At 39.9% G+C, this 24,367-nt stretch overlaps 2 protein-coding genes across 3 annotated transcripts; both read right to left on the bottom strand.

Moving 5' to 3' along the window:
• Positions 1 to 482: 482 nt before the first annotated feature.
• Positions 483 to 3,505, bottom strand: LOC103721523 (uncharacterized). Its single transcript, XM_088707805.2, has one exon. It carries the CDS (start codon positions 2,252 to 2,254, stop codon positions 968 to 970), a length of 1,287 nt encoding a protein of 428 aa, XP_088563931.2. The 5' UTR covers positions 2,255 to 3,505; the 3' UTR covers positions 483 to 967.
• A 750-nt stretch (positions 3,506 to 4,255) lies between these two features.
• On the bottom strand, positions 4,256 to 17,502 carry LOC103721524 (putative glucose-6-phosphate 1-epimerase). 2 transcript variants are annotated; one of them, XM_088707808.2, is made up of 10 exons: positions 17,219 to 17,458; positions 13,964 to 14,038; positions 12,057 to 12,150; positions 11,893 to 11,949; positions 11,644 to 11,804; positions 11,332 to 11,472; positions 6,426 to 6,528; positions 6,258 to 6,357; positions 5,876 to 6,116; positions 4,256 to 4,629 (listed from the first exon to the last, which is right to left on the bottom strand). In XM_088707808.2, the coding sequence occupies exons 3-9, from the start codon at positions 12,057 to 12,059 to the stop codon at positions 5,905 to 5,907; spliced, it is 777 nt and encodes a 258-aa protein (XP_088563934.1). In that variant the 5' UTR covers positions 12,060 to 12,150; positions 13,964 to 14,038; positions 17,219 to 17,458; the 3' UTR covers positions 4,256 to 4,629; positions 5,876 to 5,904. The 2 variants fall into 2 exon arrangements, with proteins under 2 accessions (XP_088563934.1, XP_088563932.1); XM_088707806.2 differs by lacking the exon at positions 12,057 to 12,150 and having other exon boundaries at positions 17,219 to 17,502.
• Positions 17,503 to 24,367: the final 6,865 nt, after the last annotated feature.

Raw genomic sequence — 24,367 nt, 5'->3', positions numbered from 1 at the left:
AATAAATTCTCCTTTTCTTCTCCAATGGTATAGCAGTTAAAATAATCTTAATTTGCATGCATGAACATAAGAAAAAATAAAAGAAAATTCATCTGTACTCCGATGTACTGCTCTTGGAAATTCACATTTTAGTAGTCATCAGAATTTAGGCCATTGCTACCCACAAAGTATTTTGATAGTAAGCACTTCTATTTCTATTCATCATTCCATGATGAGTAGCAAAATAAAGAACATCTTTATCAAACCCCCAACCTCTTGGCTCTCGCTGACCTCAGTGATATGGCAAAGTTCTTACTGAAACAGTAACATCAACAAAGAAACTAAAAGTCAATAGAGAAACAAACATATAAAAAACGAAAACTCCTATCACTAAATGCTCAGAATTTCCTCTAGAAATATTATTTTAACCAAACATATCTTAGAAGAAAACATATAAAACTTCCATGTATCTGACTGTCAAATGAGAAAGAGATTCAAATTGAAAAAAATCAGAAACGATCCATGAAATGGTATTGAACCAACCAAGCAATTTTCGCAATTGATAATACATACACCGCGACTGCAAAACTTACAGAACAAGATGGTATAAGTTACAGAACAGTATTCCTGCAAAACTGTCTTTGGAGTCACTCCATGCTGTAAATTACATGAAAGCTCCATATCTCTGGATGTGGTAGAGATGCCCCCCAATGGATTCTAAGCATACAACAAATGGACCACACAGGGGATAATATCTTTCCTTTGAGCGATTGATCTTAAAAATGTGTTCTTGTTTGAGCATTGACCCCACAGTGAGATCTTACAGAATTCCTCTGCTCAGATCCCCAAAGAAACCAGCCAAGCTGCACCTTTTTAAGCTGTGGAGTGTGATTCTTTCCGCAACAGCCCAAACAGGCCGGCAGATGGGTATCAGAACCCATCCAGCCACAATTTGCTTCAAACCAGAAAGCTTGATCTGGATTTGTACTTATTCTTCAAATGAATGGAGGCATAGTTTCTCAAGTAGCAAGGGCCAGTCCTCCCCTACTTGCTGCGGATTTAGCTCCATTGCTACCTTAAAATCCTGCAGAGATATAGGGCAATGGTTCTTCAGCTCATGTGTGCTGTCCAAAGGCTCACCACTACTTTTTACTTGCATGTGATTTCCCAGCCAAACACCATTGATTGGCTTCCCATGAGGCTGCTGCTTATAAGCCAGCTGCTTTATTGGTTCATGCACCTTCCTTGCCCCTACTATCTCAGCACACGACTTAATCAGCCGCTTCAAATAAGCATCCAACCCATGATTCAATAAATTGGCACAGTCCATCGTCACCTCTTCCAACCCTTGTGCTTCCGCTATTTTCTCCATTCGTTTCTTCAATACTTCAGTATGGCAGACTTCACCACAATCATAGCTGCTACTAAAGCCACTGCTGCTCACACTAGCTGCCAGCAGCGGAGATCTTCGAGCTCCACCGACACTTGCAGGACAGAAGGGAATTCCAAGCGGAGCCCGAAGAGGACCTCTAGCAGAGTTCAGATCATCCATATGCTCCAAGTCCTCCCAATCTTCCACAACAACCACTTCAGCAAGGCCCTTGCTATGGACAGGATCCCTTTCAAGCAGTGATGGCTTCTCTGTCCGTGCTCTCTTTGCTGGCTGCTCAGCAGGCCCACCTTGTTGATGCTGCAATGGTCTCTTCAAATCACATGAATTCAAATCACCATTCTCCCGCATGGTAACCACATCAGGGGGTACTGAAGGCTGAAGAGCAGCAACTTCTGCCCTCCCATTTGGTCCAAGGGGGCTCCGGCGGTCTTTGATCTTCCGGTCCCGAATGACAGACCTGAACTTGCGAGGGGACGGAGGGAAGATATCTCCATTGGACCAAATGGATGCTGGTGGAATCGGGGCCGGGGATGAATTGAAACTATCGCCTATTTGAGGAGGTTTCTTTGCCACAGCTCCGACAGGCTTTGACGCACCCTTGTCATGGACAACTGGGGGAGGAATCTTGGCCTGACAAGCATTTATAAGGATGGAGCGGATGAGCTGGTTGTGCAAGGGGAGGTTCTCGCGCCCAAGCGTTAAAAGACAGAGCTTATTGAATTCAGGCTTGCTCAGCTTCTGAGATAACAACCCATTCAGGTAGCCGAAGTATCTCTGAGCTCGTTCTGGCCCAAGCCTCTTCGCTATCTGGGACTTCAGGTCGCCGAGGTTGGTCCGAGAGTGCTGAGTTGGTGGTGGCGGTGGCTGTGGAGGCGGCGGCATCTCTCAATAAACAGTGGCCATGCAATTATTCACCAGATCAATCGAATTGAACCTCTACCGCTGCCCCTTCCGTGCTTCCCGGGTTTCGACCAAGATTAGGGTTTGCACCTTTTCTTGGAGAAAGCGAGAGAAATACCCAATTCCCAACTCCTCCGCCAGAGCAATGCAGACCAAGATCTCATCTTTCCCGACCAAAACCCTAAAGCGAGACAGGATCAGGAACCGACGCCAAGAACGGAGATTCAGCGCTCGAATCCCTCCAAAGACGCCAGCTTGAAATCCGAATTCTCAAAGAGGGATATCGAAAACCCTAGAACAATGCGAGGCGACTAGAATTGAGCCCCATTCGGCTGCCTGGAGCTCCAAAAAGCTCTCATTTTGCTCCGGAATCGCGGGATAGAAGCGGCGGCGATCTAAGAAGCCACTTCAGCGAGCCGGATCTCGATGGAATCGCAGTCGGCAAGCGGATTGAAAGAATCAAAGCGAAAGAGAGGCAAAGAAAAGAAGAAGAGGGCGAATCCCAATCTATCGACAAGGACGAATGAAGACAAGAACAGATTGAGCTGACCTCTTCGAGCTCGCTCGGAGTAGTGCGGGACGCTTCGATTAGAAGAGCATCGCCGGTGGACGCAGCTCCAATTCTCTCTCTCTCTCTCTCTTTCTGCTGCTCTTTTCTCTTGCTTCGCTCGCTCTTTGCTTTCTCTCTCCTCTCTCTTTCCTTCGCTCGGTCGGGGCCCGTTGAACTGGATTGATCGCTGGAGAGCGGAAGAACTCGCGTGCTCGCTTGTTCTCTCGCTTTTCGTTTCCCCCCTTTCTCTCTCTTCGACTCGCCTCTCGCTCTCACGGTTCTTCGTTTTTTCTTTTTTTTTTCCTCTCTCTCCGGGAATTTTTGTTACTTTGGGGTCCTTGGACCAAAGCGGGTTTTCGCTTATGGTGCAATTGGGCGCGTGGGATTGGGGGTTTTTATACGGCTACCGAGGCCGAGTGGGATGGTGCTGCGCTTCTGGTGCTGGAAATGGAGGGCAAATTTTGTGGGTGCGATCAAAACAGTGGGATGTTTGGCTTGGAGCCCACCACCAAAGTGAGGGAGGCGAGGGAGGGAAGTTGAAGAGCTCCAAAGGTCAAAAGTCAACGTGGGTGGCTTCGGTCTCATCGGAGGAGCCACCATCGTAAGTGCGGCGGCGTTCTGGTTGTGCGTGCCCAACATTCCTCGCATGTGACTGTTCGTACTGCAGTGTTTGAAAAAAAAAAAAAAAACCCGGTACAAGAAAAGGAACTGTGACACCTTAGACTACCTAGGAGCAATCTAATATTTGTTCTTAATTTCTTCAATAGAGCAGGGTATCCAACATGAAATGAAAGTTAAAATTGTGGTGACGTTGACCTACAATCATCTGTCATTTTCGTCTAGACTCCCAATGGTGCTCAAGTCAGCAAATTCCAAGGCCATGAGAATGTAGGCCATGCGCCCCGATAAAGATACAACATTGACATGGATATAATGATTCTACCAAGGCCATGATTGGCTCTGGCAAAGGTGCAACTCGATGGCACATCTCAGTTCCAGAGTCATAGCAATATGGGACTACAAAATACAAGCAGCGAAAAGACTTCTATGGGATAGACATTCGGTTCCTTTGTTAAGACTTAGACGTCAGATTTTTCAACTGAAGAAATTTATTGTGCACTAGCGTACCTCTTCCTGACAAAACTCTGAGGCAGACAAGATACAGAGCTGAAGTGGCAGATCACTGTTTGAACAAGCAATTACAGGAAGATTCCAAGTGCTTAAACGCACTAGCTAGTTACAATCACAACAGGAATAGCAAATTGCTAGAGAACAAAATAAAAAAGCTTGAGCTGATTATCCAAGTCATTTCTTTCCAAACAAAAAACAGCTTATGCTCTAAAGCCTCAACATGGCCATTTTGGCTTTCACAGGCCTCGCTGATCAACAGCAAAATATTGCTATAAGAAATTCAATGGATCAAATACTGGAGCTTTTGTAATATGAATTTCATAACCCGACCAGACAGTTTACAGCAGAAGGCATAAAATGCAATAGTAAATGCATCCAGAAAGGCTCAGTAGACAGTATACATGCCTCAGGTAACTATCAATTTATGACATGATATGATACAAAAACAACAAACAGGTAGCACCTTTTATCATTTTCTACACACTGGTTCAGGTTGACATTTTTTTTCTGCATGAGATATGAATGAAATCTCAACATAAAGCACTATTATTCCATAGAAAAGTCTGCTTTGAATCCACCATTAAGCTTTAAAAGGAACAGGAGAATAAGAAAAGGAAGAAAAGAACTCCTGGTAGCTTGCTGCCAAGCACCCATAATTTAAATGCAACAAGTGTGCCTGCAAAACAGTGATCGCCAGGATGCATTATATCAGCAAGGAAAGGAGTCAAGCTGAAATTGACAAAATATTGAAATGTTCATGGAGACAATGACTTATCAGCATCAGCATCAGCATCTTACACCTCCACAAGGAATACTAAATGCATAATGAATGAACCATCAACAAGCAATACAAAAAGACTGGCAAGATAGGGGAAGGTAACGTAGAGGATACCAACAATACAAGATTTAAATTGTGGACAATCTAGGAAATAATAAAACAGAACGAAGGCATAAGTTGTATAAACCAACTAAATGTCACTTAGTTTGTCATTGATACATCGCTCGAGGTGATAAAATTAGAAGTTCACGTCAAATATTCAAAACTAACCTCAGTCATTAGATGCATGAAAATGTTTGGAAACATATATGCTATATTGTGTTAGGTTAGAAGCTGCAGCTTGCAGAAACCAAGAGCTTACTCAAATGGACAGCCATGTAGAGGTGCCAGAAGTACACAGATTCAGCTGAAGCAGATAAACAGAGTACACATGAGTACCACAATCTTCTGCCAGGGTGCTGCTTCCTGATCCAATCCCTTCTTAAATTGTGTATGTGTTCATTGCTACCTACTGTTTTATAGATTTCAGTTAATTATGTGTTCTAATTATTTCATTTTTTATGACCCATATACCATGTAATTATAAAAAATCTAAAAACAAAATAAGTAAATTTTCTTTGCATAAAAAAATAACATATTTTTGGTTATGCATTTCTATCCATGTCATTCTTATCCTAAACTTTTTGAAAGTCCTCCTACTTCCTCCCACATTCATGCCCAACTTAGGTTCCTAAGATACACGCCATCCGCATGACAGCTGCTTCCCAATAGAAGAAGCCAATGCATCACCTTGAATGTCACAAAATCTGTTCTTCTGGGAAAAAAAAATGGTGGGAGCACACCACCCAGAACTCTATTTTAAATATCTGTTAGAAGATCCAGATTCAATTTGGTTGCAACTGCTAAAATATTTGTCCATATCATCTGAGATCTCATATGTTAGTGCAAACCTAACAAGTGATTGTTGTCTGGACTTCATGACTAGTTTGCACACAAAGACCAAAAGCAAATCATCAAATAAACCAAACACTTGAAGTTGATTGTTGATGGGGTCCTGGAGATTGGAATTCTTACTTGCAATCTAGAAACATGGTATTCTAATTAAAATTCAAAAACTAGGCCATGCTTAAGGAAGAACTCCAACCTGTACAGGATACCAGACAGCTAGATGCTTCAACCTTGAAGAACCCTTTGAGGATCCAGTTGCCCGCTACAGTAACTGGAGGGAACGGCAGACATCTCCAGCCTCCCTTTCCATTCCTCACCAGGCTTCAAAGTGATGGGCTTCTCAATAGCTGCAGCCTCCACACACAACATATGCTTGTATTCGTCATCCCCAAAATCTGCCATGGACTTGGCCTTCTTGTCCCATGGATTCCATACCACTGCAGGTATAATATATTATCAGACTGCAACATTGTGCAGATACTACAAATCCAATTAGCCAGATCTCTTTGTAGTCTCATCATCCCAGGATAAGGTTGACAGGTATTAGAAATAAAACTAAAAGTGGTGATCAAACTTGCCTGCATCTGGAAGTCCATCTTTCCGCAAAACAAAAGTCCTTTTTTTCTCATGGTCCAAAATTGCAATTTTGGTTGGTGTGCTAAGATATATTTTGTCCACCTAATATAAGCATAGTTTGAGTATCAAATGAAAGTGAAAATCACATGTAATCATGCACATTTACTTACTTCAGATTCAAATGTTATTGCATCTCCTTGTTCTGTGAAACGCTGCTTTTCCTCTAAGTTGTCAAGGTAATCCAGAGTCTCCAATCCTTCAACTCGCACTTCACTGAAACATTAACTTGAAAATAAGGACCAGAAAATATGAGTATCCTAAGAAGGCAAGGTACATACGTACGAAAAGAAAATATTCTTTCAGGGGCACAGAATATGAGAATGTTCAATTCTAATTTATTTGCTTACAACCAGAGGTCCACTTTGCATACCTATCTTCCTCTTCATTGCTAATTTTATCCACTAGTATTCGTGTATACTATTTCCATTTCCTTGACTTTGGCAACATTTTTTTTTACCAGAATAAATATACAGTGATACTCAACAAAATGTTCAAAATGGACCAACAAAGATAATCATTATCCAATATTCAAACATTTTCTTGACATTGGCACAATTTAATTTTCTTTTGATTAAAACAATATACAAAGATTTTGACATAATCACAATGTTCGAAATATATAAGCAAATTGATAAACTGTATCACAGATATACAAATTAAAGTATAGCAACGGTAACCAATAGATTTCCAAGATCTCATGAAAGCATATACAAAAATGAAAAATAGAAAGCTGCCCCAGTTTGGAATGCTACCAATTTGAAATAATGTTTTGTTCCCACAACCATCAGGCCAAGTTCGGAAACTGGATAGAAAAATTTGGTGTAACCTTTTTTAATCCATCAGGTACATCATTCCAGAAAGAAGTGGGATAAGTCTTAATTTGTGTTCGAATAAAGTGTTTTAATCCCCATCTAATAATTACATTACTACAGTACAGCTGACAACACCATGGTTACTTGTTCGTCAAAAGACAAATATGCCACTGCCCCCTTTTGGTTATTTTTTTTGTTAAATAAGGGTGTTTTTTTGCGTTATTTCATCTGAAAAAAAAAAAAAAAAAAAGAGGTGGGATCAAATTCCTGGGATGCCCAGTTTCTAGGTAACAATGGAACTGCTAATTCGTGATTATCCCAGGGCGAATCAACAGTCCAGCCCCTCATTACAGCTCATTTGGCAGTTATCTCTCGGATAGCCTATCACGGAGTTTATCTTGTTTCCAAACAATCCCTTGGTTCATTGTTGATAAATGACTATGAGCAAGCAATAGGTGCAAGGTTTTTGAAGCCACAATATTAAAACTTGAATTTATGATGAAATGATAAACATGTAATGGATGCGATTGGTTTGTGGAGCTAAGGACTTAACATAGCAAAAACTGGATGAAACCTCTGCGAAGACTAAGAGACAGGTACTTTTCTAAAGACAAGGTGGAATTTCACTGGAAAAAAAAAAACACTATGGCACTCCAAGAGTCGGCACCTAGTTTGTTAAATGACATCATCAGAGATCATATAACAAGAAGAGGAATCATCTGTTTTACCAATTTCAGCAAATATAATGAGTAGCATAATGTATGATCATCTTTTTTTGAATTTTCAATTGGATTGCTGTTTACCTGGCAAACTTTCTGTTTCTTGGTTTCTCAGTAGGACTTCTAAGAAATGAAGAAAAGCCTAATTAGTGCTCAAGTGCAACCCACAACTTGTAAAACCAAAGACTACCTACTCCAACATAAGCTGGATCCCCACTTAGGTGAAACATAACTGAAGATTCTAACTCCTAAGAATTGCCGCCACCATTCCTCTTGAAGTATAAAATAATTCCATGGACCTCAAATTTACAGAATCAGCGGATTCCTACATAACATAACTAGCATAACTTAAATTAGAACACACAATCATAGGAGTACTGGACAACTAGTGACATGTGAGTTTGCATGGACCCACCACCACCTAATATAGGAGAAAGTGATTGTGTAAGACACTGAAACCACCATTAAAAGATCAGATCAAACAGACCCTGGTGTGCTAAGCAAAACAGATTTCTCAGAAATCCTTCTACCAACCAAATGAGGGCTGTATAAATATCACAGTCAGTCACATACTCAGGCATCCATGTCAGTCTTTACTTGCATATCATCTGCTCTAGCTTCATGACATGACTCATACATTTGATTTCATGGTAATTGGTGCAAATTCTATATCATTTGCGTCTATGCATTTATTGGAACTAAACTTTGTCCATCCATTTGATATGTTCCAAGTATTCACTCCCTCCAATACTGAACCAACCAAGTTAGTCCGACGGTTCGCTATAGACAGATTGTCATGCTCCTTTTTATTCTTATTCATTCTTTGTAAATAAATTTCAGCCATTCATTTTGCATGTACCTATAATCCACTCCACCATTAAGCCAAGCAAGTTTGTTTAGCAATTCTTCAATCATCAACAGGTAATGTTATGAGTCCTAAATTTATCTCTCTTCATCCTTACTATTGCCTGCTCGATGTCCTTGTAGCTAAAAGATCCTTTGAAGCATATGTCATCCCTCCTTTAGCTAAAATATAGACTGGAAGGGAAACAAGGGAACTGTATATAGTGCCATACTACCTTCTTCGCCTCTTGTATGATAATAATACCTTCAATAAGACTATGTCACTAGTCCTTTGTGATTTCTTGAATCATGCATCATGGGTATCCAGGATTACTTCAGAACATTTGCATTGATTAATGAAAAAAGGAATGACTCTTTGGTTTTTTCTCTCTAGACCGAGGTGTGAGGCCTCAACCTTAGGTGTGATTCCTAGGTCGGTTCTTATCTGTCTTCCTATCTTTCCTCTCTATTCTTGTTTCTTTACTTTTATTCTTTGCATTTTCTTCCACCCAAGGATTGTTGTGCCGGTACTGGGACCCGTACCGATTATCGAGCAGTACAATTTGGTTTGCCCCCCCCCTCTCCCATGTCATTCCGTGCTGAACCCATACTGACACAATAGAGAGGGTGGGGAAGAGGGAGAACAGGAGAGAGGTAAAGAGAGAGACAAGGGGGAGGGAGGGAGAGGGAGAGGAAGGATGCTGGTGGAGGGCCAGGGAGGGGCAGAGGAATGGCTCCACCCTCCGATTCCCCTATTTTGCTCAAAACAAAGGTCCCAAAGGCACCTTTTTTTATTTTCAAGAAATTAAGTGAAGTTGACAACCCTCTTACCTTTTGTATTTTGAAAAAAATTAAGTGAAGCCGGCAAGTGTTGCTGACTTCACTTAATTTGTTCAAAATAAAAAAGAGGTCCTGAAAAAAAAAAAAGAGAGCTCCTTTGGACCCTGTTTCAAACGAAATAGGAGAACCTGAGGGCAACCCTTCCTCCGCCCCTCAACAACCCTCCCCATTCCTCTGCCAACATCCTCCGGCCATCCGCCTCCCTCTCCATCACTTCCTCTCCCCCCCCCCTCCTCTCTCCCACTCTCCCTCTCCCCCACCCTCGCTGCTTTCTCGAACAGAGGGGTCTAGTATGGTATGGCATGCCCGGCATGGCGAACCTTGCTTCCAAATTTTCTTTTGTTATATTTTCCTCTGCAGCCAACAACACCCAATAAAATCTGGTCAGATCTAGTCAACTGTTACTAAATCTGAACCTACAGACCCTGACAAACCATTTTTTGCGCAAATCCTGTTTGCTATAGGCTTTCTCGGTTTATCCAGTAGATTGTTGATAGATTTCTGGATGGACAGCAAGGCTTTAAATCTATTCTTCAGCACTTGCAGACCCTCTTATTCCCTAACCATACCCTACTTTCATATTCTCAGATTAATCACCACATCCACCATCAACTTTGCATTGAAATTCCAACTTCCACAGTTCAATTTTGTTCAAAACTCAGATCTGAAACTTCAGCAACCTATTGGCTTTGACCCTATGCTCAACCCTGATATACATTCCCTTCTCCAAGATTGTCCCACATCAATGTGCCTGGAAGAGGAAAACAAAAGATAAATAACTCCATTTTTTTTCCTAGTCACTTTTGCCTCTTATGAGACATTAATAGCTTCCCTAGACCTTTATGATTTCTTGAATCAAGAAATTTTGCACTAATTACCTAATCAACATAAAGACAACCTTTTATTATACAAGCATACATTACCTTACCTTCAAGCACTTCTAGCTACTATGTAGATAGATTCCCCTTATATAAGAATTTTTATGCCAGACATTTACTAATTGCAAGATTCCACTAGATTATGTTTGGATTCTTTCTTTTTCAGTCTCAACGTGTCACCCTTAACCAGTACCCTAGGTTTGAAGGTAAAGTGTAAAATCACTGTATGCCTCCAAATAGTTTTGGAATTGATGAGATTCATTTTATTGGTCTAACTCACTTCTGAAAAGAAAAAAAAAAAACAGAACACTGTGCAAAAAAAAAAAAGCATCATTGTTCAAAGTTGACAGCATCCACAAGCATAGTAACTGTCTGACTTGCAGGAAAAGTTAAAGAGGAAAAAATACAAAGAAAAAAATTACCATGGATGAAGATAATTCTAAGAATAAGAAGGTTTTGCACCAGACATGATATACAAATAATATTGAATACCCTAACATGGATTAAAATACATGATAACTCCTACAGCTAAATAACAATGGTCAAGCAGAGCACATGCAGGCAGCGAGACAAATCTGTATCCATCCCCAACCAATATGAATCCAAAGAAGACTGCTTGTCCAGGTTTCAACATTGCAGCAAATAACTGAAATATATTAGGAGTTGAATTCCTCATGCATATAAGATAGCCACAGAACCAACAATAGCACACAAACGTCATTGCTGATACGCTATTATTAGTATTTTTGGCTTGGTTACCTTAACGCAAAATTATACAATATGACAAGAAGACTCAGTATCATGCATAAATTAATATAAAAAAAACTCAAGTTTGTGAAATGCACAGATCACAAGGTAACTAATATTGGTAACATAACACGTAATCCTCAAGTACACATAAGCTCACAAAGTTGAAGGACAAACCTGATATCAGAAACAGAAAAATAAGTGTGGTATGCAAATGTGAAGGAGAATGGCTTTCCATCATTATTAGTATTTCTTATGCGAGATGTCAGCATGAGATCTCCTCCAGGTCCCAGAGTAACCCGTAGACGAAATTCATAACTGCAATGACATAAAGTTGGCCATGTTGATTCATCAAACCTCAGATGTATAATAAAACATGTAATCCAAAAATGCAATTAACATGATAACAATTGGAACAAAATAATTGACAGCATTACTGCAATATCACAAATAGCGCAAGTCTAGATGTTCGATTACTGGATAAAATACCTGTGGGGCCAGATCCTCAAATCCTCTTCAGATGTTTTGAGAATTAAATCAACAAAAGCTTTATTAGTGCTATTTGTTGGGAAAGGGGGTGGGTCAGAGTCAATACTCCAGAACCTGTTCCTTGCAAACCCATGCTGTTCAAGAGGTCCATTGTTTGAAAACTGCATTTGCAGCAAAATTAGGTGATGAAAATGAATAAAATCCAGCAAAGCATGACAGAAAAATGCTTACAATCAGTAAAAATCATACTTGAGGAAAGCATATTGGGATGCCCCCACGTATAGCTTTTGGAGGCTTGAAAATTGCCTATAAAGAACAAAGAAAACGCAAAACATGATTAATAAAAGATTATAAGTAAAAGAAAACAACTATTATTAACGAACATATAAAATGACTGGAGAAGGGGCACCCACCATCCCTTGATGTCAACCATTACAAAAAGAAGAAAGGCCACTTATGTGACAAGAACATTAACATTGAAGCTCATCTCTAATACATGGTAGGATACTGCAGCAAGTAGCAACATGACAAGAAAAAATGTTCTATACAGGTCCCATTGAATATGCAAAAGCTGCTGCTAAATTGGAAATGAATTTCATATATATAAAAAAAAACCTTCCAAAAATTTAGAAAAGATGCTGCTCATAATACATTACATAAGCATATAAACATAAGTAAATACATATACATATACATACAAAGAGATAGAAATAAATAAAAGGAAGAGCCTATTTTAGTTACTGATAAGAGAAAACAACATATGGAAAAAAAATGAAAAGGAAGCTATATGAGTTAAAATTTGCTTTAAAAAGAGAGAGACAGTGACATTTAGAGCTGCAAAAAGCTTCCAAAAATGTAGAAAAGATGCTGCTCATGATACATTACATAAGCATATAAACATACATAAATACATATACATATACATACAAAGAGATAGAAATAAATAAAAGGAAGAGCCTATTTTAGTTACTGATAAGAGAAAGCAACATATGGAAAAAAAATGAAAAGGTAGCTATATGAGTTAAAATTTGCTTTAAAAAGAGAGAGACAGTGACATTTAGAGCTGCAAAAATCTCAAAATTTAATCAATATACAGCCTACAACATATCATGTAGCTCAGAGGATATTATACAAATTGTACTAATATAGTTTTTAACCCCTTTAGTGACTGATGATGCATATCTATTCATGGAAGTTTCTAAAAAAATCAGAACTATCAAAGTAAACTATTCTTGAGTCATCACCGAATATTACATTGGCTTTTTCTTAGTGATATCAACAAGGCCATATGACAGAAAACAAGGGATAAGATGTATTATAATACTTGAATACTACGAGCAATGGTAAACTGGCTAAAAACCTGATTGTAGATCTATAATACGATAAACCATGCATGAAATGAATCATACGTCTAGATTTAGATAAAAGTGTGACCTTTAAGCACCATGCAATTTAATTTAACTCCTTGTCAATATGTTAAACCTGACCCATAAAATTGTACCAAGTGACACAATAGTCTAGTTTTTCACCAAGGTGGCACAATAGTCTAGTTTCTCATCAACCAAATGGTAATCAATTAGGTTCCTTCTATAGTGTACACAAGTTAGAAAGAAGAAAACTTTATGTATAAATCAAAGAGCTGGAAAAAAAACCCTGCTCTTGAATTGAACCATGAGAGCAGACCTTGGAAATTCACCGCCTCAGAAATCGACTGTTAGCCACTTAGCTTGGAAGTCAAGGCCAAGTTCCTTGGCCATGCTCAAGTTGTCATGGAATTTTGATACTTCAGTTTTCTGTTAGTCATTTGCCTCCTCTTCTTCTATTGTCTCTGTGTGTGTATGTATGTGTTTTCTCAAACTCATTGCAGATATCCTCTTCTTTTTTTCATCATTTTTTTGTCATTTGTTTTGTCACACAAGCTTGCATAAATTCTTTACCATGAGCAATTCCAATCATGCATAATCTAGTGTTCCTTGCTTTAGTTAATGCAGTTTCAAGTTAAGGAAAGGAATGTGAGAGAATTTTGTTCAAGTGCACTTAAGATTGCCAAAAAAAACAAAGAACTTAACAAGAACAAAGAAGTTCAGATGATACAAAGAAACTGTTAAAAGATAACACCCTTTGAATAACTTGTGATAACTCAAACAAGCATAAAATTACCCTATGACGTTAGGGTCATTTGATTTCTCTAATCAAAGTTTATTAATAATTCTATCAATCAAATGGTTCTTACAAAGGATTATGTGATTTGAGGTGATGTTATCTAGTCAAAAAACCTTGCACCTTAAGACCAATTAAGTACTGTAAATGATTTTGATACCTTACTGCTGACAAAAAGCAACTCCTCCCCATGGTCGTTTTTCCAAGATGTCACTTGACCGCCATATAGGTACACCTGCAGATAAAACAAATAACAAAATGGGGACAATCACCAGAAAATCTTTGTTTAATAATGCACTATGCTGCAACAGACTGCGAAAAGGATTTGCTCCGGCCATCTTTTCCATTAAGCCTTTCATTGGTTTTTTCCCCCTAATTTGAAAGGAATGACTCTCGTACATCAAAATAGCAGACCTACTTTTGGCAAACCTTTTTAAGAAGAGGGGGCAGGATTTACAATTTTGTGAGATTTAAGATGATGATGGAAAAGAATTATTCTCATACCTTGACTAGATGTAATAAGATATGAGCATTTTAAAAACTACAATATGAACTTTCTACATTTTATAGTCTTTTCTTTTCTAGGAGAGCTTCCTATATATTAATAGATTGTATGCTCTTAGATCCCATAAAGAGGAGAAGATAACTATCATGTAGGTAGATCTAAGTTAAGAGGCTGTTTGGAGTCATGTAACTGGAGCCACATGCAACTCAAGTGCAAGTGAAGGCCAGCCTGCTTGTTTCGATACCTGCAATTCAAATTGCACAGCATGTCGAGTTACTCGTTGGACCACAAATCAGAGCTATCTTGTGGTAGGCAACTCATAATCAAAATGACCGCAGGGTTAGTTGCAATCACTCGAATAGGTATCTTAACTAAAAATAAAGGGAACTTTCTCTCTTCCCTTGTCCTCCACGCCGCAACCTCCTCCTTTGCCACTGCCATCGCTCCACCTTTATACCGCCATGCGATGCCTCTACTCCACACCGCAGCTCTGCCCCTCTCATTCCCCTTCTCCACCCTTCTCAAGGCCTCCACCATCACCAGCTGCCCCCCATGTTCATCAACTTTCTCTCTTCCCTTGTCCTCCACGCCGCCACCTCCTCCTTTGCCACTGCCATCGCTCCACCTTTATACCGCCATGCGATGCCTCTACTCCACACCGCAGCTCTGCCCCTCTCATTCCCCTTCTCCACCCTTCTCAAGGCCTCTACCATCACCAGCTGCCCCCCATGTTCATCAAGGTCCATGCCCCGACCCTCGCCACCAACAGCTTCAACAACGATCTCTTCATCTAGAACACCTTTATCTCCATGTATGTCGAGTGCTTTGACCTAACATCCGCTCACAACATGTTCGACGGAATGTATGTCAGAGATGCTTGTCTTTTTTTCAAAACTCTCCTCCAAATACAAGAAGCGAGCTTATTTATAAGTCAACTACCATAGTTTAAAGTAGCAACGCGACTTAAGTTACAGTGATACTTCAACTATAGGGCTCCAAACAGCCCCTAAAATGAAGATATTTTAAAGATTTGATTGCTGCTTTCTCTTTTATTTCATCTCCTCTTCAACTTCTTCCTCATTTTTTCCCTGTATAGCCCTTTCTCTCTTACAAAACCAAATGTCTACTTTGGTGCATGATCATACCGGCCAATATACACAGCTAAACCAGCTGTTAAAAATAACCAATCTATTTTTATAAGTTCGGATGTCAACTGCATCTCTCACTTGCCTCTGAATATCTATCTTCCCTTTCATTGCCTTTGAAGATCAGTGATCAGATTTGTCCCACTTTCCAACATATATATGTAAATAGAGTAAATAGACTGAAAAATATCTGTTTCCTCTGACACAGATTTAACCTCTTAATCCTCCTAGCTATCTTCAACCTAGAATAAAGGAATCCTCTAAATCTATTCCATTTCCTGCTACTTGTTGTCCCAGACTGTTAAAACATGAATTTTCTGGAAACCTAGCATTATAAGCCACAAGAACCTATCCTTTAACAACCCAAAGAGGCCTCTTATCATATCACACATCAAACTCTAATCATGCATTTCTTACTCACTGATATTTGTTTTCCTTACTTTCTTGTAGAAAATTATCCCCAAATTCCATGCAATCCTTAAAATTGCATATAATTATTTCTACTAATAACTTAGAAATATCATATATATATATATATATATATATAGACACACACACACACACACACACACGGAAGCAAAATAATTCCTAGAGTATGATGCCAGAAAAATATCCAAATTCTTAAGCATATTTTCACAATTTTCTCATCACGCCAACATTTGATAAACATTAATTTGTGCTTTTTTTCAGTTACTTATGCCTAAACCTAAAAGAAATACTTACGAGTGTTATCATTGATGTTCTAATCTCCAATTCCCAACTTTTACCTTGGGCAAAAAAACCAAAGAAGCATGCATGAAAAATAATCAGACGAAACTATGCAGTATGAATCAATGAAGTTTAAACAAGGAAATGAAAACAGAAAATTATATACAAAAAGAAACTTGCGATTTGAAAGCATATGTAAGATGTTCCAGACCAAAAAAACCGTACCCCAAAATTGATTTATCATTGTATATCAGCTAAATTTGACTATCTTCCCCCTATGCACTTTTTTTTTTCCTTTTGGATCTAAGCCATGCGAACTGTTATATAACCACCTCAAAAGGACTGAGGTACTCAAGATCTCATCCTTCAACTTAAACAGAAGATTAACTTTCTTCCTAAAGTTCTTCTTTTCCTTGGACCAAGAGATAAGAGACTAATCAAGAGTGTTCGTGATAAACTTCTAATCTATAGATCAAGAAATTCTGACCTGGGGAGCTGTTTCACAGAGACATCAAGAACTCAAGACCGAACTATGCGCACGCAACAGACTCCGCTGCAGTTAATTTTGTTCAACTACTCCACATGCGTGAAGAAAATGTCCTAACCAACTGATCCAATGGGCATCAAATCCACAATACTCGATAGAGCCGAAAGAATTTCACATCCAATTTCACAAATTAGACACATGCCATTCTCTTTTTCAAGAAGCGGGTGAAGTGAAAGAAAAAAAAAATCAAGAATTGCTTGAAAACAGAAGGTGGGCAAAGTATCTACAATTTCTTGGAATCATGTTATCCGCAGCTACTGAACCAAGAATCAAACCAAGAATACCACAAGATTCATGAGAAACTCGCAAAAATTCACAAAACTGCATCAGATCCAGGACTAATGAATCAGATCCAACACTACTGTAAAGAAACTACAAGAAACGAGTCAAAATTCCTATGCAAGAGATGATCTCTCGTTCCAGATAAGTTTCCTTCGAGACTTTATGAATGAACTAGAAAGAAACAAAAATAACAGATCGAGAGAGGGATTATAAGGAGACGAAGCGAACCTCGGCCGAACTCCCCTTAACCTCTCTCAGCACGACCTTGTCGAGGCCATTGACGCCCTTGCATAGCTCCACCGGCGGCTTGTCACCCGACATCGCTCCAATCCCATAACCTGAAACCCTAACCCTCTCTCTCCTTCCCTCGCTCCCTCCCTATCCCTCCCCCCTCCCCCCTCCCTGGAGCCAAGAAAGAACCGCTGAGAAAGAATGACGGAGATGGGAGAAAGAACGAAACTGGAGCGGAAAGAAATTGAGAGCTCCCTTGAGTATATTTATAGGACCGGACCAAAGGGAAGGAGGCGTGCATAGTGACATTTGTTCTACCCTCAACGGCCGTTACGAAGGAATGGCACCGACGTCAGAACGTGCCCGTTAAAAATTTTATGCCAAAGCTAACATCCACCGTCCGTTCTACTCATCAGAGGAAGGAAAGGAAAATGTTCTATTCCCGCATATAAACGTAGATGCGGACATTTAGAGATGAGTTTGCCCTCCATCTCTCGTTTTTATCATGGCTCCGGGAATTGGAACGAACTGACACCTCAAAATAGACCTAAAAAAGAACTAGTCAATGTGGCGGGTCCCACGTAGATGTAACATGGGACCCGGTGCCGGTTTGGTTCCTTTTTGGGTCTCTCACAGGGTTTACAATATAAAATAGTGCAACTTTACGTCTTCTCTAAGGGAACCAAAAGCACTTTTACCCTGGGAAATTTGCTCACCGTGGGGTCCACAGGAAAGTAAAAGGTTGGGCATGGGAGAATCTGGACCCTCCATTTGGTGCGTCGTTGCCCGGATTTTTTTATTTTATTTTTTTTTGCGTTGTTTTGTTATTTTGGCTATGGAAGGGAGGAACGTTGCGGAAGGATCTGGTGATCCGTCTGCGACTGTCGACGCTTGGGACGGTTTAGATCAGAAGATACGCACAGATTTTAGTGGTAGACGGTTTAGATCAGGGGAGACGGCACAGATTTCGGTGGTGGTGGGGGGCCATTGCGGGCCTTTCAGCAAGTTGTCCGCGTTCGCGCATATGCACCTAGCACTGGGCCGTGCACCAGTTGTCGGCATCCATACGCATGAAGTAGGCATCATACCCACGAGAATAACTTTTTTTTTTTTTTTTTTTTTGACGATCATTAAGTAAATTCTACGGACATCCAGAGAGATCGGCGATTATCATCTGCTACTGAGAGATATCCAGACTATAGTTAGTAACGGGCTGGCCATTCAGACAAAGTATATTTATCGGAAGGCAATGGAGATGCTGATTGAATGGCTTTTTTTGTTGCTAACCATTTAGAGAGACATCTATAGGTGGGTGAGACGGAGCTACCTAGTGCTCTTCGAAATGTTTTGCTTTTTGATTTTCTTAGCTGTATTCATACACGTTTGGGATGATACTTCCGTTTTAGCGCAAAAAAAAAAAAAAAAAGATGTATCATATAAAACGGATACAGATATAGCTTAAAAAAATCAAAAAATAACAAATTCTAGAGTATACCAGGCAACTCCCTCTCTCCAATCCAAAGAATGTTGCTGGAGTGGTTGGCCACATATGAGGCCACCTAATTTGCTGCCCGTTAGCTTTTTGGTACACATGCTCCGCGTGAAAGAAAAAAAACCGATTGGTTTTGAGTCTTGATCCTCTCTAGTTCACGCGTTCATCACAAGCTAAAGATGGATAGTGAAATATTCTATACTTGTAGCAGTGCACTAAGATGAGAGCTCGATGAATAAACCCATAAAAACGAGTGGTTGTGATTGATAGTGTTCACGGCTACATGGTGCATACCATATAGGATATAATTTCTCATATGGATGGGCTTATCTTTAGGTTGTTCGCATGTATGCGTATAAGATTAACGTTATACTGTGCAAGCGCCATGCATGTGAGAATGCATGGTGAGGTTTAGGCAACGGGTTATGAGTTTGTATCCTCTTAGCTTCACAGATAAGCAAATGATCTATTTATCCGTTTGTGGCTTGTGAACAATAGCCAATGGTCAGGGAAGTTCAGATCAAATAAGAGCGGAATGGGCCATCATTCCTTGAGAGTGAATTGTCTATATTCGTGCGGATAAGGTTCGCATTATGCTCCGTGAAAGCTATTTGCATGCCTTTATCCACATAAAGCAAGCACCGTGCCTAATGAAACACTTTGCGATTCGTAGGTAGTAGGCTTTCTTCTTGAATCCTCTCTAGTTTAGGGTCCGCTCATAAACTGAAGAGGTCCACTTCTCCCTAATAGGTCGTAATTGCGTGATGGCAAATGACGGAGCAGGGCTGTGGTAAGGATGGGTGGTGGGTTTTAGTTTGAATACTTTCTCGTCTCGTGTGGTCTACTCACAATAGTGACGGAATTTTTAGATAGTTGCTACATCATCCATTTCAGAGATAAACGACTATAGCTTATTCTCATGACATAGCATATTGGCCGCCTGTTGTAACTGTCTCTATTTCTAAGATAAGTTAGAGCTTGATCCTGATATGGAAGACTCAGCAGCTATCCAAAAATCCAAACTCTAGCTACTAGTGAAATGCAAATATTGGAGCAAGGATGTGATTCTGGGTTATCTTCGGCCCCAATATTCTATCATTGCTTGGTGTGAGATATATGAACAAGCTATGTCAAAGAATTGGAATATTTTATTTCAACCACAAATCCACGGGCTGAAGAAGACATCAACCTAGGGCTTTTATAGACATCCCTTTTTTGTTAGTTCAAGATGGATGGGGAGAAGGTGCATGTATGGCATAAAGGTGAATGCAATTGATTATAGTGGATTAGTGGAAGATAGAGGGGGTAGAATGAACCTTATCTATAAAATTTAGAGCTAATTGCATGCTACAACTTAATCGATAAGACTGATTGTTGTAAAAAATCTCTTATAATGATGATACATTTTTGGATTTTACTTGTCAGTCCTCTTTCGAATAATGCATCCTTATGGCTATCTAGCACTAGGGTTCAAATAGATAGAAAACAAATATGATAAGCTCGGCAATGATCTTCATAAATTCATACACCATTTTCCCCACAACAAAGATCATTTAGCTACAAATTTTGGGTTAAATTATTCTAGCGTAAAGTTTTTGCAGCCTAAATATTGTCCCAAAAGGTAGCTCAATTTTGCTTCCCAAGCAAGCGAACACAAACTACGGTAATGCAATAGTTATCTTTATTGCATTGTACATGCATGAGCCTTAGACATTGAGCATACTTCCAACTTTAACAATAAATTACAGAATTATTAGCTTTGCAACTTGATGTTCCTAACCTCGAGTTATCCCGAAGTTCCTAACCTCGGTTTTGTCTGAGATAAATGACCTCGGTATTAACCGAGGTATTATTTTGGTCGAACCAACTATCAAGTAACACCAAGGATCACCAAAGAAGCTACTGTTATGATTTGGGTAACGGGCTCAGCCATAAATACATGATCTCGGTAATAGGTTCACATCGCGAAGAGTCATTATCATACAATTAACGCACAATATCAACCGTTATCGTGCAATTATTGCACCTCTCAATGATTAAGGCAATGGGGAACCTTTAGATAAGTACACTCGAACTCCCTACCACTTTCATTCTTCCATTGTTGTTCTAAAATTCCGCTGACTTAAGCTTCGGAGGGTCTTCGAAGGGTTTTCAAGTTGGGCTCGCATTCCGGAGAGATGCTGATAACATGTCCCTGCTTGATGTGATCACAAACTTTACACACACACACACACACATATATATATATATATGATCCTAAGATCTTTCTACTGCCACACGAGATAGAAGGAAGAGGATTGAACCAAGCAAAATACAGTAAAATTGAGAAATATTTATAAAACAATGGTGTCACTTTATTGTGCTAGTCTTTGTAAATGTCAAGCTTGTAAAAGTATATAGGTATTTTTTGATTCAGTAAAGTTGAAAGTAGCATCTGAACTGAATGGTTCTACGGATGATTGAACTCTGTCTGGGTGGCCATTGTCAGGAAGAGTTTTACAGGGAATGTCTCTGTAAGAAGAGGAAACGGATAACCATAGAATTTAAGCTCTTCTCCATTGCTTCAGCCTTGTGATGGCTAGTTGTCAGGAAGAGAGTGAGACTTAATTCCCTTCTTCTGCCCTTGTGCCTTGTGAACAACAGCCAATGGTCAGGGAAGTTCGGATCAAAGAAGAGTGGGATGGGCCATCATTCCTTAAGAGTGAATTGTCTATCTTCGTGCGGATAAGGTTCGCATTATGCTCTGTGAAAGCTATTTGCCTTTATACGCATAAAGCAAGCACCGTACCAATTGAAGCACTCTGCGATTCGTAGGTAGTAGGCTTTCGTCTTGAATCCTCCCTAGTTTAGGGTCCACTCATAAACTGAAGAGGTCCACTTCTCCGTAATAGGTCGTAATTGCGTGATGGCAAATGACGGAGCAGGGCTGGGATAAGGATCGGTGGTGGGCTTTAGTTTGAATACTTTCTCGTCTCGTGTGTTCTACTCATAGCAGTGTCGGAATTTTTAGATAGTTGCTACATCATCCATTTCAGAGATAAACGACTATAGCTTATTCTCATGACGTAGCATATTGACCATCTGTTGTAACTGTCTCTATTTCTAAGATAAGTTAGAGCTTGTTTCTGAGATGAATGATGCAGCAGCTATCCAAAAATCTGAACTCGAGCTACTAGTGAAATGCAAATATTGGAGCAAGGATGTGATTCTGGGTTATCTTCGGCCCCAGTATTCTATCATTGCTTGGTGTGAGATATATGAACAAGCTATGTCGAAGAATTGGAATATTTTATTTCAATCACGAATCCACAATCTGAAGAAGACATCAACCTATGGCTTTTATAGACATCCCTTTTTTTGTTAGTTCAAGATGGATGGGGAGAAGGTGTATGTATGCCACTAAGGTGGTAGCCTAGTGGTAAGGAGGCGATAATTCCGCCCAAGTTGCCCGGGTTCGAAACGCGCGGGCGTCGATTTAATTAGAGGACCGGATGCCCCACACCTGGATGGCTTGCTGGCGGTTATGCTTTCCTTCCACTTGTACCAAGGTGGCGCTAGGGTGACGTATCCACACGTGAGGCGATAAGCCCAGTGGGGTGAGCCCACGGGTCGGGGAAGACATGCGAAACTTGCGACATGTATCGAACATTTTCTGGTGGAAGGGGGGCCTAGTAGGGGCTGCTATGCGGGTGGGCAGGTGCATGTATGGCATAAAGGTGAATGCAATTGATTATAGTGGATTAGTGGAAGATAGAGGGGGTGGAATGAACCTTATCTATAAAATTTAGAGCTAATTGCGTGCTACAACTTAATCGATAAGACTGATTGTTGTAAAAAATCTCTTATGATGATGATACATTTTTGGATTTTACTTGTCAGTCCTCTTTCGAATAATGCATCCTTATAGCTATCTAGCACTAGGGTTCAAATAGATAGAAAACAAGTATGATAAGCTCAGCAATGATCTTCATAAATTCATGCACCATTTTCCCCACAACATAGATCATTTAGCTACAAATTTTGGGTTAAATTATTCTTCCTTCATAGTGTAAAGTTTTGCAGCCTAAATATTGTCCCAAAAGGTGGCTCAATTTTGCTTCCCCAAGCAAGCGAACACAAACTACGGTAATACAATAGTTATCTTTATTGCATTGTACATGCATGAGCTTTAGAAATTGAGCATGCTTCCAACTTTAATAATAAATTACATAATTATTAGCCTTGCACTTTGATGGAGAGAATATTGGCCATCCCGACCTCGAGTTACCCCGAAGTTCCTAACCTCGATTTTGTTTGAGGTAAATGACCTCGGTATTAACCAAGGTATTATTTTGGTCGAACCAACTGTCAAGTGACGCCAAGGATCACCAAAGAAGCTGCAGTTATGATATGGGTAACAGTTACGCTGGCTCAGTCATAAATACATGATCTCAGTAATGGGTGCAGAGTCGTTATTATACAGTTAACGCACAATATCAGCCGTTATCATGCAATTATTGCACCTCTCGATAATTAAGGCAACGGACTCCGACCTCATCTTATATATAGGGATGACTAGGAAACCCTTAGATAAGTACACTCGAACTCTCTACCACTTTCATTCTCCCACTGTTGTTCTAGAATTCCGCCGACTTAAGCTTTGAAGGGTCCCTCACCGAAAACCTTCCGGCGAGTGGATTTCTTTTCAAGTCAGGCTCGCATTCCGGTGAGATGCCGATAACCCTTCAATGTCCTTGCTTGATGTGATCATAGACTTTACACACACACACACACACACATATATATATATATATATATGTGTGTGTGTATGTATGTATATATATATGATCCTAAGATCTTTCTCCTCCCACAAAAGATAAAAGGAAGAGGATTGAACCAAGAAAAAGACAGTAAAATTGAGAAATATTTATAAAACAATGGTGTGACTTTATTGTGCTAGTCTTTGTAAATGTCGAGCTTGTAAAAGTATATAGGTATTTTTTGATCCAGTAAAGTTGAAAGTAGCATCTGAACTGAATGGTTCTACGGATGATTGAACTCTGTCTGGGTGGCCATTGTCCGGAAGAGTTTTACAGGGAATGTCTCTGCAGGAAGAGGAAACGGACAACCATAGAATTTAAGCTCTTCTCCATTGCTTCAGCCTTGTGATGGCTAGTTGTCAGGAAGAGAGTGAGACTTAATTCCCTACTTCTGCCCTTGTGCCTTGTGACGGCAAGTTGTCTTCTTGCTTCAGCCTCTCCTCACATGCCTAATAACAAGAAGATAGGTAGGCATACACTGTTTTGTAAGTCTGAAAGCAATTTCTTTTTGAAAATGAGCTTTGGATATGGAGAGATGTCGGGCAACATGACATCAAACGTCCATCTGAACATTGTTTTCATGATATGAGAATGGATTTTCCTATGTTATTTATGTGTTAATTTCTCTTGGAGTGTCACGGAGGAGCCGGCTAGCCAGGGGGAGAGATAAACAGTTGAAGTCGTCCCTGGTCTGCAAGTCCTCTTCACTGTTAGAACATGAGTGGCATGAAGTGGTGCATCGAACTCCCTTTTTTTCTCATGTTGTCGGCCATCAGAATCTTATTATATGTGGTGGCCGAGCCATTTGAAGAGTTTTTTAACCTTTTCCGAGACTGGCAACTTCCAAAGGGAACT

The sequence above is a fragment of the Phoenix dactylifera genome, chromosome 11 (genome assembly GCF_051530095.1).
Source record: "Phoenix dactylifera cultivar Ajwa chromosome 11, Ajwa_hap1_PhDact_Kaust_v1.1, whole genome shotgun sequence".
NCBI classification, from domain to species: domain Eukaryota; kingdom Viridiplantae; phylum Streptophyta; class Magnoliopsida; order Arecales; family Arecaceae; genus Phoenix; species Phoenix dactylifera.
This window is presented reverse-complemented; position numbering and strand designations above follow the sequence as displayed.